Source organism: Dreissena polymorpha, chromosome 4 (genome assembly GCF_020536995.1).
Source record: "Dreissena polymorpha isolate Duluth1 chromosome 4, UMN_Dpol_1.0, whole genome shotgun sequence".
Taxonomy (NCBI): domain Eukaryota; kingdom Metazoa; phylum Mollusca; class Bivalvia; order Myida; family Dreissenidae; genus Dreissena; species Dreissena polymorpha.
The window spans coordinates 138,161,295-138,178,053 of NC_068358.1; the positions used below are offsets into that span (position 1 = coordinate 138,161,295).

Genomic DNA, 16,759 nt, shown 5'->3' on the forward strand with positions numbered 1-16,759 from the left:
AGTGTATGATCTTATTTCTGTTTTTTTGCTGATATTTGCAATATTTTGCACTTGTACGGGTGAAACTTTAACAGCCATTTATTACTGCACTCAAAAAGTTTATTCAGGTCTTCTTGAAGAATTAACTGATTATCCTTGGAGGAAATCTCGCGATATATCTTTGTATCATAAGCGAACATAAAAACGTTGGAGTTCACACATTTTGGTAAGTCATTTATGAACACCACAAATAGAATAGGTCCTAGAATGGAACCCTGAGATATGCCGCTGGTGACATCATGCCATTGTGAATAGCTCCCATAGACTTTTGTTTACGATTGGTTAGAAAGTTCTGTACCCATTTACATGTTTGTGTGCTGATACCATATTTATCCAATTTATATATTAATCTTTTGTGTGGGACCTTATCGAACGCCGTAATAAAATCTGTGTATATTGTGTCAACTTCGCTGCCTTCATCTAGTATGCTAGTCCAGTGGTCCATAACTCTAAGTAACTGTAGGTTGGTTGATCGGGCTCCTATAAATTCAAACTGCCTATCACTGAATAGATCATTAGAGTTCATATGGTCGACTATCCGTTTACGTATTCATTTTTCCATCAATTTGCAGATTACACTCGTAAGACTGACTGGCCTGTAGTTTGAGGCTAGTTTTTTTATCTCCCTTCTTAAATAATGCTGTATTTTGGCCAATTTTTCATTCACTAGGCACAATACTTGACTTGAAAGAGCTGTTGAATATATGGCACAATGGTATGTGGATTATATCTGACAGTTTTGCCAAAACAATTGGGTGAACTTGGTCTGGACCTGGAGACTTAGATGTGTCGAGTTCTTTTAATAGGTTTTTCACTTCTTCTGGTTTAAATTTATCGTTACTCGAAGGTTTCTCAAAGATAATAATCTCCATTTTATCAAAATTGTCATCGGTTTCTTCTGTGAATACACTAATAAAGAATGTTGCTAGAATCTCTGCTTTCTCTTGGTCACTGTTAGCTATATATATTTCCCCATCTTTAGTTTCGTGTAATTCCGATATTCCACTACGCGTATTCCGTTTTGAGTTTATATATGTCCAGAAAATTTTACAGTTAGATTTTGATGTCTCCGCTACTTCCTTTTCGTATTTTTTACGCTCCTTTGCTACTATATCTTTCACTTTGTTTCTTGTCCTTGTATATATTTTGGAGTTTTCTTCGTTGTTATATTTCATGTACTTTCCCCACGCTCGATGTTTTTGCCTAATTAATTTTCGTATTTCTTCACTAAGTTGCACGCTGTTTTTCCTCACACTGCTCTTTCTTTTTGGTATGTGTTCGTTCATTTCATTGTTCAGTTTGGTCATAAATATGTCTATCATTGCATTGGTGCTCTTGCTTTCCAATAATTCATCCCAGTCCAAGGTCAATCCTTCTCTTATTTTCTCGAATTCAGCGTTTTGTTATAGTTAAACTTTACAGTGTTAGTTCTCGAATTTTGAGTACATTGACTTTTGAGCTGGTGAAACCGCAGTTGATTGTAAGAATCGTCTTTGGCAATTTATTTTAAAAAAATATATAAGAAAAAAATTATGTTAAATCAATGGCGGCTGCACTTAACTGATACTTCCCTGATAATTGATAAATTTAGTTTAAACATATTTATTTCTTATGGCATGTACAATATATACAATTGTTACACAATATAAGCAGAAAAGGATTGAAACGAAAGAAGCAAGTTCTTACATAGTTCCTCTCCTTAGAATTAATATTTACACATGGAAGTGGCAGTTTTTAAAGACTACACATGTCATGATATATGCCAGTAGTAACAAGACGGGATATAAACATTTAAAAAAGTGAGGGGATCAAGGTAGGATGAAGGATTTTGGTTGTGGGTCAATGCCAAATAAATGCAACGTCGAGTCGGGATCGGATTGTTATGAGAAACGCTTAGGTTCGGTGATGTATTGTTGGACACAAAGAAAGATAGAAGAGTTATCATCATCGTTTAGGGATGTATTGCAAAAGAGGAGCGTATCAAGGTCTACATGACCTATCATTCCTAAAACATCGTTCATTAACTTTGTCCGTATTACGCTATAATATGAACATACGAAGAAGAAGTGGAAGTTAGACTCAATATCTCCACAGCGACAAAGGGGAGAATCAATAATATTTTTTGCGTAAAGGTGCTCATTAAGAGAACTGAATTTGGTCCTTAAACGCGTGTGAATGACTTGAAAATGACGTTTACCTATGTAATAGTACGATGGTGTTATAACTTTATTCCTGTTAAGGTTAGATTTAAATGCATTGAACGATTCACTATTTTTAACATCATCTGGAAGGTTATTCCATTGTCGAGTGACTGCGGGTACGAATGAATTGTAGTAAAGGGTTGTTCTAGATTCGGAGGTACGTAAGTCGTTAGCATTGCGAAGATTATACCTTACAACAGATCCAACATGTTGGGGTACAAGATCGGATAAATACTGTGGGGTAAGTGAATTTTGCATTTTGTAGAATAATGTTAATTTATGTTTGTCACGGCGGTCCTGAAGCAGCTCCTAGTTAGTTTCCTTATGCAGGTCGGTTAATGAAACTAGTTTAGACGATCCACAAGCGATTCGCGCTGCTTCATTTTGAATTGTATCAATTTCGTTTTTTCCGCTTGGGTGCAATTGTCCCATATCACACCTGAATATTCGATAAGAGGTCGAATAAACGATATGAAAATTATTTCAAGAGATTTCCGAGTGTGAACCTTTGTTTTCGCATAATATTAATTCGATTCTCTGCTTTTTCTATTATGTATTTAATATGGATGTTCCATTTAAAGTCTTTAGAGAGGAAAACCCCTAGATGTTTGTGGGAACCGACCTCTGGTATTTGTTTAGACATCATTGTAAAAGTACAAAAGTCTTTCTGGAGAATGGTAGGGATTCAGATTTTGAGGGATTAAATAATACATGCCAATCTAAAGCCCATTCAGATATTTTGTTGATATCACTTTGTAGTATTGTATTTGAAATGATTGGATCATCGATAATAATGTGTAATAATAGGGAAGGGTCATCAGCAAAAAGGCGAATATTACTTTTGATGTCGTAAACAATATCATTAATAAAAATTAAAAACAACAGAGGCCCTAATATGGAAACTTGGGGAACACCGGCTTTTAATATTGCCCAGTTAGAGACTGCGCCTGGAAGTACTACACGTTGTCGTCTATTATGAAGATAATAAGTAAACCAGGATAGTAACTTTCCTCGAATGCCAATTGCATTTAGTTTATGGAGAAGACCTTTGTGCCAGACCTTATCAAAGGCTTTACTGATATAAAAAAGAAAGCTTTTACCTCTAAACCATTGTCGAGGGCTTTACAGAACGTATCGTATATATATGTCAGTTGGTTAGTAGTTGAATCACCTGGCAAAAATCCAGACTGAAAAGGCGTAAGTAATTTGTAACAAATAAGGTGATTATATACGTGTTTGAAAATGATTTTTTCGAAAACCTTTTCATTTGTATTTAAGAGTGAAATTGGTCTATAGTTGCTAACTACTTTTGGGTCGCCATTTTTGAAAACAGCACTAACGTTAGCTTCTTTCCAACACCTCGGCATGATAAATTTATTAAGTGAAACGTTAAAGAAATGCCAAGAGGAGTGTACATTTGATTTTGGCATTCTTTTAAAATTCGATTATTTATTCCATCTGGCCCGATGCTTTGTCCACGGGAAGGGACTTCAGAATGTCAAGAACATCGGTAGGTGTAATGCATATAGACTGCAACGAGTTAGCTATCGGTAAATTAGTGAGTTCCGGCATATCTTCATTAGCGATTTCAATTTTGGACTGACTTTGAAAAAAAATGTTTATGATATTTGCCTTTTCAAAACAAAGGGTTGTGGTAGTATTGTCAATGGGATTAAGGAGTGCTGTATTTAGGTTATTGCTAGGCTTATTAATTAATGACTTAAGTATTCTCCACCGGTCCTTAGATGAATGATTGTTTTGTTTGAGTTTATTGCTTAAACTTTCGTAATGCTGATCTTTCGCTTGCCTTATAAGTAAAATTGTCTTATTTTTAATTTTACGAAATTTAGACCAATAATGATTTGAGTTTTTAGATTTCGCGTGATGATAGGCACGTTTGCAGTCTTCGAATTAGCCTATAAGCCCGAAGCCCGAGTCGATTTTTTGGCCGGTCGGTCGATCATAAATGCATATAAAATAGCCCGACCGGTCGATTAAATTTTTGAGCGTAAAATTGTAAACATAGTGAAATAATTACATGAACACCGGTCAGTCACTTCGGGTTAAAGGCGTATCGGTCAATGGAAGTAGTCGGTACAAATCGTTAGCCAATAAACACGTCCGTGTTCCACTCTTACGGGACTCCGGAGATGGACGTAGTGTTACGATTGGTCCGTTTGTTCAAAGCGGACATCGACGTATGATGACTCATTAAAAAAAAATCCTTGCGTTAAAATCGCGCTCAAGATGGCGTTCAGCCAACTTCGATACCAGAGCGGGGCGTTACCAGGTAAAAAACGTAAGCAGCCGACCGACCCTGTATCTTCTAAAAGAGCTTACGAAGTCAAGAGAGTTCGAACATTTCAACAATCATGGCAATCAGGTAGAGAATGGCTGCAATACGATCCTGAAACGCAATTGATGCGGTGTCAATTATGCATCGAATTCTATGGACCCAGTAGCAATGACAATATATTTATAAAAGGCTCGTCGTATCTCCGCATTGATGGCATACAGCTACACGAAAATTCTCCGAATCATTTTAAAGCAGTTCAAGCCAAACAGGCAAAATCAACACCCAAGTCGTCTAGCACTGCAGCCAAAGCATTGAAGACCTTAAGACAGGCGGATTATGACAAACTTGTAAACAAGTTCAGAAATGCTCATGCTGTTTGCAAGAACAATTTAAGTTTTAAAACTTATGAGATGATATGCCAGCTCGATAAAATGAAGGGGTTGCCCACCAGTAGCCAGTATGAAAGTGACAAAGCTTGTGCTGAGTTTTGTACCTCCATATCCAGAACCACTCGCAATGACTCTTTATCAAGCATTAAAAGTGCAAATTGGTGTAGTCTCATGATTGATGGATCAACCGATTTCACTGGAGACGACATGGAATCCCTGTATGTGAGATCATCATCAAATGGTTATGTCCGAGACATTTTCCTCGACATTGGTTGCAGCGCATCAGCTTGTAGTGCAGACATTCATAGTCATGTACTACAAGTATTACAGGATCTGGAACTTACAGATGTCATGAAAGAAAAACTGATTGGATTTTGCTCTGACGGGGCTGCAAATATGATGGGTAGGTCTTGTTTAAATGTATACGTAAAGGTTGAGGAGCTGTTATATAAGTTGATATTTTATCAGTATAAAGAAGTGAAAATCCAGCTGTGTCAGAGTATAGCACTTTTATCATTTACCATCTTTTGTCCTTTTAAATGGCAAATTGCTTAACAGCACGGCACAATGGGAAACAACACAAAATAAAACATCATTGAATAAAGCTGGGGCCACCGCCTAAACTGTGTCATTTTACAATCTTTTATTCCAACATGTATCACGATTACCCATCAATGTTAAAAAATCGTCCACATATTGTCATTCATTGTATTCAGGTATCCACAGCGGTGTATCCTCTCTCCTGAAGAAGGATTGGCCCCACCTTGTGGTGACACATTGCGTTGCTCACAGGTTAGAGCTGGCATTTAAGGATGCCATGAAAAAGTGTGCCCCCAAGAACTATGAGAAGCTCACTAGTCTTCTCATGGGCCTCTTCTATCTGTTTCGTCGAAGTCCAAAGCAGAAGAAAGGTACAATGCAATCAGATATAATATTGATTAATAATAAAATTGAGAATTTGTAATGTTATCTGCAAAAGAAAACCACCCTTTATTATGAACTGTTTTCATATTTTTTGCAAATTATTAAATGATTTATTTATAATCCAATTTTATTAAATTAATTTAACTTTCAAGGAATTATCATGAATGTCAAAATAAAAAAAATATATGTGTTCAATTGTTAGGTCTTGAAAGAGCTGCGGAGGCTCTTCACATGAAAATGCTTCTACCTACTAGAATTGGGGGAACACGGTGGTTGCCACACTTCGAGAAAGCTCTCAATATATTCTCGAGAGGGTATAAACTCTTCCTGTATCAACTGGAAAACGCATCACATCAGAATGCCAAGGCAGAAGGGTTAGCTAAGATGATGAGGGATGGAAACCTTATCCTGTACATGCTGTCACTAAAGGTAACTTGAAGGTTTTGCTTATTTTTTCTATAGTGAACTTCTAGCACTCAAACGTTTCTAACATATTTTTTTTAACATTAATGATTAATGATTACATATATTTGCAAAACAATAAAAAAAAAAATTAAAATTATTAACAAAACATTAAAATCAATCTTATCTTGTTTTGTTAATGATTTTAATGTCAGTGTTCTTTGTTAAAATTTTTATAATAAAAGTTTTAAATACATTTTCAGCGCGTCATCAGCAACTTGCAGAGCCTCTCCCTGTACCTACAGACAGACCTCATCAGCCTCGCAGATGCTGCTCGACGAGTGCAGTCCTCAAAGACTGCCATCTCACAGCTGTGTGAGAAGTTAGTATTTTTGTAGTATTGATATTTGTATTGTTGTATTATATAAACTCACAGGGAAATATTATCCAATTGTTAGCCAAATTTACTGAACACAATAATGTATTCAACAATAAGTGGGTTTTCATGAAGAACAAGTTGTAGCAAATTTGATTTTTCTTCGGCAGCATTTTCTAATTTGAAGCTTGTGGTTAATTTTGTGAATAGCAGAGTAAGTCCTTGCAATTTTTTGCTAAAAGCTGATTTAGGTAATGATATTATCAGAGAATCGCTAAACTTTCAGAGATGATAGCACTGTCTCTGATGTAAGCGCATCAGAAACCTACAAGCAAGAGAAGCTTGTATTCAGAGGTGTTAAGGCTAAGGCAGATCAGAGTTCTCTTATAAAAGAGATTGTTGAAAATCTAGAGGCTAGATTTCCAACATCAGATCTTGTATCTGCAACGATGGTTTCTTCATTTAAAAACTGGCCGGACCTTACATCGGATGAAATTAAAGGTTTAACAACGTTGAAAGTGTTTGCTGGTGTTTGAAGTTAATTTCATCAAGTTGACAATGAAAGGGACCTGTTCACCGATTTTGATTAAAAAAATAAAATTGTGTTACTTATTAAACCGAAACATTTGAGGTTGAACAGGCCCCTTCCCATGTTTTTGTTTAAAGTGTTGTGTTCATGTAAAATGACATTATATTTCAGTTACTACAGTTACTTTGATTATCAGTTTTTTCAGTACCTTATAGGGCTGCCAGTGGATTCCTTTTTAAAATTATATTGTTTTACATTTTTAATCTTAGAAGAATTTAGCCTCAAACATAATGTTTAAAACGATTTTGTAAACTAGTATGACGAAGTTAGAATGCAACTATTACCGGTATTTTCAAAGATTTCAATGGTTCCATAATGCTTTTGACATTCAGAAATAATATAAATTGATATTTGTCAGTCCTTCACTTAGATTAAATATGCGTTGAAATTTGATAAGTGATTAAACATGATTTTGTATTTCTTAATGTGTATCCAATTTAGATAGCACTTTCGGAGACAAAGAAGTTGAGACTCTCTACAGGCAGTTTGAAGATGTTGCATTTGGGAAATCTAGTGAGGGCATCGCCTTAGAAGATGTGTTGGACCAATGGGCAACACTGAGGACACTGATCTACCACAGGTTTGTAATCTAAACTTACATAATATTCATTTCTTGTGATTAAAGTATGCTTTGAAATAAATTTCGCACTGTCCGTCTGTCTGTCCTTCTGAAATTCCGTCACACTTTGCGTTTAGGTTTTGTGTTTAGGTTTCGAAAAATGTTGAAAAAGGGGGCATATGTAATCCTACGGTGACAAGCCTTGTTTTATTTATAGATATCCATTCCAAGACAGGCAGAAGCTGACTTGGGTCACTGTAATGGGCCGCATGGCGGATCAGCAACTATATGCAGTGTTCACACTGATTGACATTACTCTGGCCCTGCCCCCCACCTCTGTCAAGTGCGAGACATCATTCTCCGCCATGAAGCTCCTCAAGAACAAGCGAAGGGGCCGTCTCCGTGCTGGACGCCTCAACGATGTGATGATGGTGAAGCTCACGTCTCCATCCATCAATGAATTTGACCCAGACCTTGCGATCAAGCACTGGATGGTAATTTTAAAGCCTATGTTATTATAGTTTTTTATTAGAAAAAATTAAATTTCAATTGTTATCATAACCGTTTCCTCATCAATGATGCAGGAATTAGTTATACTGTTATATAATTATTCATGATTGATTTAAGAGTAATTTCTTATTTAGACTTCAACACCCAGTGGACAACCCCGCAGAATCAAGAGAGAAGCCCCAGGATCCCAAGGGGACTGTATCGTGGTGTCAGAAGAGGACGAAAAAGATGTTGCCAGCAACAAGGTTACAACCCCTTAAATATATATTTAACTATAACTCATGTATACATTCATTAATTAATTGAATGATTAATGATAGGCAACCACAATTTTTGACAATAAAATAACGCATTGTTTGGGAAAATGACTATTTATTTAGACAGACATCATTCTACTAAAAACAATCTAGCAAACATAACATTGTATGTGACATTGTGTGTCTTTCCAGGTGCCAGAGAACTCAGAATATGAAGATGATGATGATGATGATGACGATGAAGATATGGAGATGTCGGCGGAGCATGCCTTTTCTGTTGTTTTGAAAAATGAATAATAAATGTTGTAAATGGGACAGGCATATGTTTTTACTCATTAGAAGTAGTTATTTCTGATTAGAAATGAATATTTTTGTTGTTCCTAGCGAAACATTTATGTTTACCTTTTCGGGCTATTGAAAATGTCTTCGGGCTATTAAAAATTCTATCTAATTAGCCCGAAGGGCTATTGGTCTAAAAAGGTTAGCGTGAAGACTGCCGTTTGCGTTTTCATATCATTCGTCGAATGTGCGTATAAAGCCAGGATGGGTCACGCGGTTTAATTTTTATAGACTTGTTTGGGATACAATATTTAGCTTTAGAAACAATAGTATCGGTGATATTAACGCAATAAGTGTTAACATAATCATTTGCAAGAGAATCCCAATCAAATGTAGAGAACCTTTCGCGAAGCCGGTCATAATTTCCATCTGCATATTTCCATATGTGACTCTCATATACTGTTGAATTTGGCTTATAATTTTTAAATAGACCATATATGGGACACTGATAACGATTTAGTTGGTCAAGAAAAGGATCACCAACACCTGATAAAGCCAAGCTATCAAGATTACTTATTAATAATAGGTCAAAAATAGATGAAGACCCTTCCGTAAAGTGTGTAGGTTCGTAAATAGCTTGAGCAAGACCATATTCAGTACGCCAAGAATCAAGTGTTCGGGCTTGTGAAGGTTGATTGCTGCTAAGATTAAAGTCTCCGGTTATTATTATATCGGATATACCAGTTTCGATTGCCAAGCCGATGGAATCATCAATTAACTTAGTGTATGCTGCATCCGCGTTTGGTGGTCTATAAAATAACCCCAAAAGAACATTCCTTTTACTCTTAAAGTGTAGTTCAATCCAAATAGTTTCTTATGCAGTAAGTTCAAGATCCAGTCTTCGTTCATAGTGTATAAAATCTTTAACATTACCCCAACGTGGCTGTCCTGTGTTCGATCTTTACGTTCCGGTGTTTGGTATGAGGGGATAAGAAGTTCGTCAGTTACGATTGAATTATTTAGCCAAGTCTCGGAAAAAGATAATAGATCAAAACACGAGAGCTCTGCTGTGAGAATGCCCATCTTGTGCCGTATACTTTGTACATTATACTGAATAAAAGAAAAGTTGTTTTGCAATGATAATATATCAGTAAAATTATTGGACTCCGTGGCAGAGGATTCAGAAGAAAAAGAAGAAAAACGGGCCTGGGTTTAATTCGATGTCTCCAGAAAGCAACATTAATAATGTCAGCCACGTGATTAGCATGACTATAAGAAATATATAAAATATTCTTTTTAAGAAATAAGAATTGGCAATCCAGCGTTTTCCAACTATCACGCGCTTGTATGGTCGTTTAAAGGACCGGAACAGTTGGGATTGACTTTTGATTATATTAGGTGTCGATACAAGAACAATTTCATTGTTGTAAAGTGAGAGCAGAAAAAACTGATTTAGGAATAAGAAAAACAATCCGATCGCTTTGTATCTTGGTAAGAGGTTATGGGTATCCATCGTTAAACAATTGAAAAATTAAGTACTGTACGTTATATTTTCGAGTTATAATAGACCAGAAGACTGCAACGAATCCTTCATCCTGTACATAGTCAAAGAAAAAGAAAATAAAAAAGAAATAGGGAACAATATAAAAATGTATATTTCATGAGTAAAGATCACTTCAATAATTTTCAAGTGCTTAGTACATTTATAACAATTGATTATTTTGGTGATCGGTTTTCGTGGGCCAAAGACGAAGTGATGCATTCGATAAAGATAACAATCTATAATAAGTTACACATAGATTCTGACGATCAGGAAAATGATGTTCACAGTTTAAGTTAGAAAGTGAGAATTAGGTTTGGCACGTTAATAGTGAGAAAGCAATTTAAGGAAATGTTCAAGTGTAGCAAAAAAGAGATTGCTAGATATACAAACTCTGAAATGTGGAAAACTGTCAAAAGTATTACTACCAAGAATTAAAAAATAATACGAAATAATGTTAAGCATTAAGCTTAATAGTTAGATATACATGAGCATTTACATAATTAATACTTAATTAAGTACACAGTTGTTCAAGCACACTAAACAGCAATAAAGCATAGCGAATTGGCTCAATCAATATAAGTACATTGTTTACAAAATACAATATGATTATATCTTAAAAATCAAGTATTACGTACACGTTAAGACTGCACACATAAGAGAGATAGACTATCGTTGTATAAGAGTTCTGATAATATAGTCAAAATACTACTGCAAACTTTAAAAGATATATGTTAAGCATTAAGTTTAAACCTTAGCCATATATTAAAATTTACATAATTAATACTTATTTAAGTACACAGTTGTTCACGTAAAAACGTACGATTTAGATTTGACATGTTAAGTTGATAATTGTTTAAGAGGAATTTACAGAATTGTTTACGTGTAAAAAGAGAGCTTGCTAGATATATTAATTCTGAAATGTAAAATACTGTCAAAAGTACTATTACATGAAATAAAAAACATACATAAATTGATAAATTTACAGTCTCAAAAAAGGTTTCCACAATCATACACAAATAAAACCCAAGTCCTTCCACATGTCGGGAAAGATATATTTAACTAAAGCTCATTAACCTTCAAATACATAACATGATTCTGGACAAAACAAATAAACTGGATTATCTTATTGTTACAATATAAAGAAGTGAAACTTCAGCTGCTGGAGCAGTATTGAAGTCTTATTACAAATAATTAGTTGGTCCGTTATTTAAGGCAAGTGACCGATTGCCAAAACAGTACAAAACAGCACAATACAACACAATACAAAACAACTTAAACACAAATAAGACTAAAGCTGGGGTCACCGCCTTGGAACGGTCAATGCAAAGCATTGGGGGTTTAAACCGGTTATAGAGCGCTCAACCTCACACTTGAAATAAAATTTCCTCATAGCATTGTTAATCAAATTAAACAATAATACAAAGGAATAAAAACGCATTCAATTTAATTACCATTTAATTACTCAATGGTATTGCAGATACCAGAGCAACATAGTTACAACTTTTTGAGGAACTATTAAATGAAACTATAAACAAGTGTCAACTACATTCCTTCTTTATAGAAAAAGATTTAAGAACATAGCATCATGAAGTAAATATTTCAGATAATCATCGCGAAAATACAGGAAGAAGCAGCAATAATGGGTGTAAAAATTCCATATTACATTGCTTGGTTGTTTATGTGAAGGCTAAAAAAATAATAATTAAATTAAACAAGAAACGCCTATCAGAGAGAAAATATAAATAAAATTGAACGTTATAAACCCAATGACCTATGCATGTAGATTACAACTGGGAAAGTTGGTCGTATGACGTCACAAAAAATCAATGTACCCAGGAACAGAGATAGAGTTATGACGTAATTGACAAGCGAAGACATAATGACGTGAACAAAATCCAGGGGCAGTACTGTAAAATAAAAATAAAAATATTAATGGGGCGGTACTGCAAAATTGAAATACTAATAAAACAAGTTAAGGTGATAAAATATTAAGAATCAAATGTATAAAAATGGTAATTCCATTAAAGGGACATTATTGGAATCAAACAGTATAAAGTTGTTTTTACTACTGACGACAGAAATGATATGATGTACGATGTGAGTCTAAATGTAGTTTTCATGAAGATTTGTGCATACAACACAAAGACACAATTATATTAAACAGTGAAAAATGCCCATAATATCACTAATGATTCCAAATTTTAAGAGAAAAAAAGATATAGTGAATCGAAAACCATCAAGCACTTGTTTTTAGGTACATAAGCATCATATCCTTTTGATAAAAACGAGTTAATTAAATTGAAAAGTTTAATATGAACATTTTCTTTAACATATTTTAATTTGCGGACACGCTTCAAAACATCTCCATAAAATGATGGATGGGAGATTCCATTAGTTAAATGCCATTTTAAAGAAACATTATATTTTTAATTAAATCACCATACTTAGAGTGAAATTTAGCGAATTTACTTCTTAGGTTATTATACAAAAAACCTTGTTTTAGCAATTTCTTCGTTAATATAAGATTACGATCATTAAAATCTTTAATACATGAACATGCTCTGGCATAACGTACAAACTGCGAAATGTAAATACCATAGGAAGGACTTTTAGGGATGTTGCCATCTAGAAACGGAAAATTCACAATTTCAAAGTTAAAGTCGTCCCGTTTGTCGTATAACTAGTTTTAATCATAGTATTATTAATCGTTAGATGTAAGTCTAAATACGAGGCGTCTGTAATGGATTGACACGATTTATTTAAGACTAAATCGTTTACCACTATTTTTGCATTTGCATGCTGGCTTATTCAACAGGGCTGCAATCGTGTCATGATAGGTGAAATACTCCACCGAAAACACGGAGCATTGTATAATGCAAGAGTTGATGAAACCCACCAACGTTTGCAGTGTCTTTGTGCAGACCAAAAGTCTGTACATTTGTGGCAGCATAATTTCAATAACTTTAACAGACGCTTTCAGCAGGAGTTTGTTTCACCAGATGGCGTGCATATTGATTCGACGCTTGTTATGCGAAGATATTATCGTTCTGTTAGAGGCGCGGTTCTTTTTGCAGCTTACAGTCTGAATGTGAGTCTTCTAGAACAGCAGTCAAACATATACAATGTGCACTATTTGCTTGCAACGATATTCATTGTTGTATTTCAGCACCGTTATAGTGTTGGCAATTTGGTATCTGACAGTACAATCAGGGGCATTGAGAGTGACTTCCTAGTCCACACAACACTTGTAGGCAGAGCATTAGTATCAGCGTAGGTATATACGATAAACTCTATATAATATTTGTGCCAGCAGCATAGCATTTCCATCATTATTACAGTGTTAATCATTACCTGAATAAAAGAGCCTTTTTGGTATGGTGTTATATTTACCACTTTCCATTCAAGTATCCTGCTTGTTACTTGAGTATACCGGTTTCCTTTTTGAGTATCTGGTTTAACACTTGTACTAGCAGCTTTATGTAACCAATACCCATTGGTTCTTGTGTTTAACTGTGTCCTATGTTACACATGTCATTTTTCAGTATCCTGATTGATACTTGTGTCCTATTTGACACGTAACTTTTTTCAGTATCCTGATTGATACTTGTTTGTACTTGTGTCCTAGTAGACACGTAACTGATTTAAGTATCCTGATTGATACTTGTGTCTTATTTGACACTAAACCTATATCAATATCCTGATTGATACTTGTGTCAAATATGAGCCTATTTCGCCACATATCCTGTTTTTTAATACTGTTAGCAGACAGTATACATGCTCATACAGTAAACACCTTATTGTCCGAATAACTGATTGAAGATGTTGGCATTCAACATGTCATGTAATCGGCATATAAACAAATGCTATCCATAATATAGTGCAGTGCATGTTTTCTGTCTGTTCATTTTCGTCTTTTTCAGATTAGTATGCCTAAGGCAAAGCCATCCACTGCCAAGACCGGTAAGAGGAAGGCTTCTTCACCGCCAGAGGCGCCCCAATCCAGGATTGCAAAGCTGATTGCAGATGCCCTTAGTAAAGATGAGGCAGTCCTGAAAGAAATTGGCCAACTCATCCTCCAGAAGAATGATGGGACATCAAACCAGGCGCCTGAAGCGGAACAGACGAGTGACGACGAACAGCCGTCTGAGCAATCAATTGAAGAGGATTTGACATCGGTGACCTCAGACAACAATGAAGGTGTTACTTTAGGACTTTTTTCCACTGTACATCCTCCAATTGATGTGAAAATGCGTAAAGCAATCATGAACAGAGTATATCGATTTGAGTAAGCTAATCTTTGATCACCTAACAACTGAGACCACAGTCATTAAACGCAGTGACAACCAAATAACAACTTCCGTTCAAAAATAAGCCTCTAAGACCATAACAAACATAATCACATGGTGCCGTGCTTTCCAACGTTTTGCCGATGTTTATGTCTCCAAATATCCTAAGGAGGCATCAGGCCTGTTCCAATTCATGTCAATCATTGAGGACCTCGCACAACACTCACCAAACTGGGTTACATACGACATCAAGTTCAGACAGCTGAAGGCACTGCAACCACTTCCTTGGGGAACCCTACACACAGAGACATTCCTGTTTTGTTCTTTAACAAAGACACAATCTCACTCTAATTTTCGTCCCTTTCCTTCCAATTCCAGAATTCCAATGCCAACCTACATCATGCGCCGAACAGGATACTGTTGGGACTACCAACAGAAATCCCAAGGCCTTAAGCCCAAATTCTCACAACTACATCAGTGTGGGAACTGCGACCAACCACATGGCGCACACAGATGCTTCAAACCTGTCAGGCCCTACCATGCAAACAACGCTAACACACCAACGGCAAATTTCAAAAGAACAGCCAGTAAAGCCCAAATTCCACAGTCTAAATAGATTTCAATTACCTTCACCCATATCGGCCGACAAACTGTTACCATATCTGTCTGGTTATGACTCCAATAAAAAACAAAAATTGATTGACGGATTCAAAAATGTGTTTTCACTTGGCACAACATCTTCTATACCATCATGCTTGCATAAAAACATCAATCTGTGAACAATCACAATGAACTTGTAAAACAAAAAATTATACAAGACATAAAACTGAGACGTGTTAAAGGGCCATACTTGACACCTCCATTGGCCAATTTTATCTGCTCCCCCCTCGGTGTTGTTCCCAAAAAGACTCCTAACACTTTCCGTATAATCCATGACTTATCCTTCCCTAAGTGTGGTCAATCTGTCAATTCGGCTATCCCATACGAAAATGCTTCGGTTGCACTTGAGACCTTTGACCATGTTGCAAGATTTGTTTTGCAGGCTGGTAGAGGCTCCTTGGTCGCTAAGGCGGACATTGAAGAAGCTTTAAAATAATACCAATTTCACCAAAAGACTTTCATAAACTAGGGTTTTCCTTCAATAACTGTTTTTATTTTGGAACAGTTTTATCATTTGGGGCATCTTCTTTAGTGGCGATTTTCGAATCTTTCTCACAAGCCTTACAATGGGTTTTACAACACAAATTAGGGGTTCTTCGGGTATCTCACATTATTGATGACTTCATCTTTGTAGGACGTAAACAAACAAATGAGTGCCAAATCGCCCTTGATACTTTCATTAACCTCTCAAATGACCTTGGCGTACCAATTAAACATGCCAAAACAGTTTTTCCCACTACATCAATAGAAGTTCATGGCATAAATCTTAACACTGATACACTTTCAGCCAGCTTACTCCCAGACAAGATATGTGCACTAAAGGTACTTTTTGCTAAATATAGACATTGTCGTAAAGTGTCCTTAAAAACTCTACAATCCATCCTAGGCCACCTAAACTTTGCATGCAAGGTAATTAAACCAGGTCGTTGTTTTCTTCGCAAACTATATGATATCACTGTCGGTAAAACCAATCCCAACCATTTGATAAAACTAACAAAAGAATGTCGAGCAGATCTTCAACTCTGGAACACTTTCCTCGAAAAATACAATGAATGCACACTACTGACAAATGACCGGTTTGTCACTTCCATTTCTTTAAAGCTATTCACTGATACATCTGGTTCAAAAGGCTTTGGATGCACACACATGAACTCTTGGACATATGGAAAATTTCTCACCCCTGCCAAATGTCATCATATCAATGTTCTGGAACTGTACGCTATTTCTCTTGCTGTGTCATTGTTCGGACAGACATGGAAAAACAAAAACATACTGTTTATATGTGACAATTTGTCTGTGGTCTCATGCCTTAACATACAATCATCTAAAGACTCCGTTATGATGCGACTCATCCGGATCATTGTCCTGAAATCACTACAACACAATTTCTGTTTCAGAGCCAAACACATCAAAACCACAGAAAACACTGTATGTGACCTGCTTTCTCGC

The 16,759-nt window shown here is 35.8% G+C and overlaps 1 protein-coding gene across 2 annotated transcripts; it reads left to right on the top strand.

Moving 5' to 3' along the window:
* The first annotated feature begins 4,141 nt into the window (after positions 1 to 4,141).
* LOC127879956 (zinc finger protein 862-like) lies at positions 4,142 to 8,857 on the top strand. 2 transcript variants are annotated; one of them, XM_052427094.1, is made up of 9 exons: positions 5,299 to 5,328; positions 5,642 to 5,836; positions 6,052 to 6,278; positions 6,515 to 6,633; positions 6,914 to 7,128; positions 7,658 to 7,796; positions 7,993 to 8,269; positions 8,420 to 8,530; positions 8,735 to 8,857. In XM_052427094.1, the coding sequence occupies exons 1-9, from the start codon at positions 5,322 to 5,324 to the stop codon at positions 8,837 to 8,839; spliced, it is 1,395 nt and encodes a 464-aa protein (XP_052283054.1). In that variant the 5' UTR covers positions 5,299 to 5,321; the 3' UTR covers positions 8,840 to 8,857. The 2 variants fall into 2 exon arrangements, with proteins under 2 accessions (XP_052283053.1, XP_052283054.1); XM_052427093.1 differs by lacking the exons at positions 5,299 to 5,328; positions 5,642 to 5,836; positions 6,052 to 6,278 and adding an exon at positions 4,142 to 4,923 and having other exon boundaries at positions 6,507 to 6,633.
* The last annotated feature ends 7,902 nt before the right edge of the window (positions 8,858 to 16,759 follow it).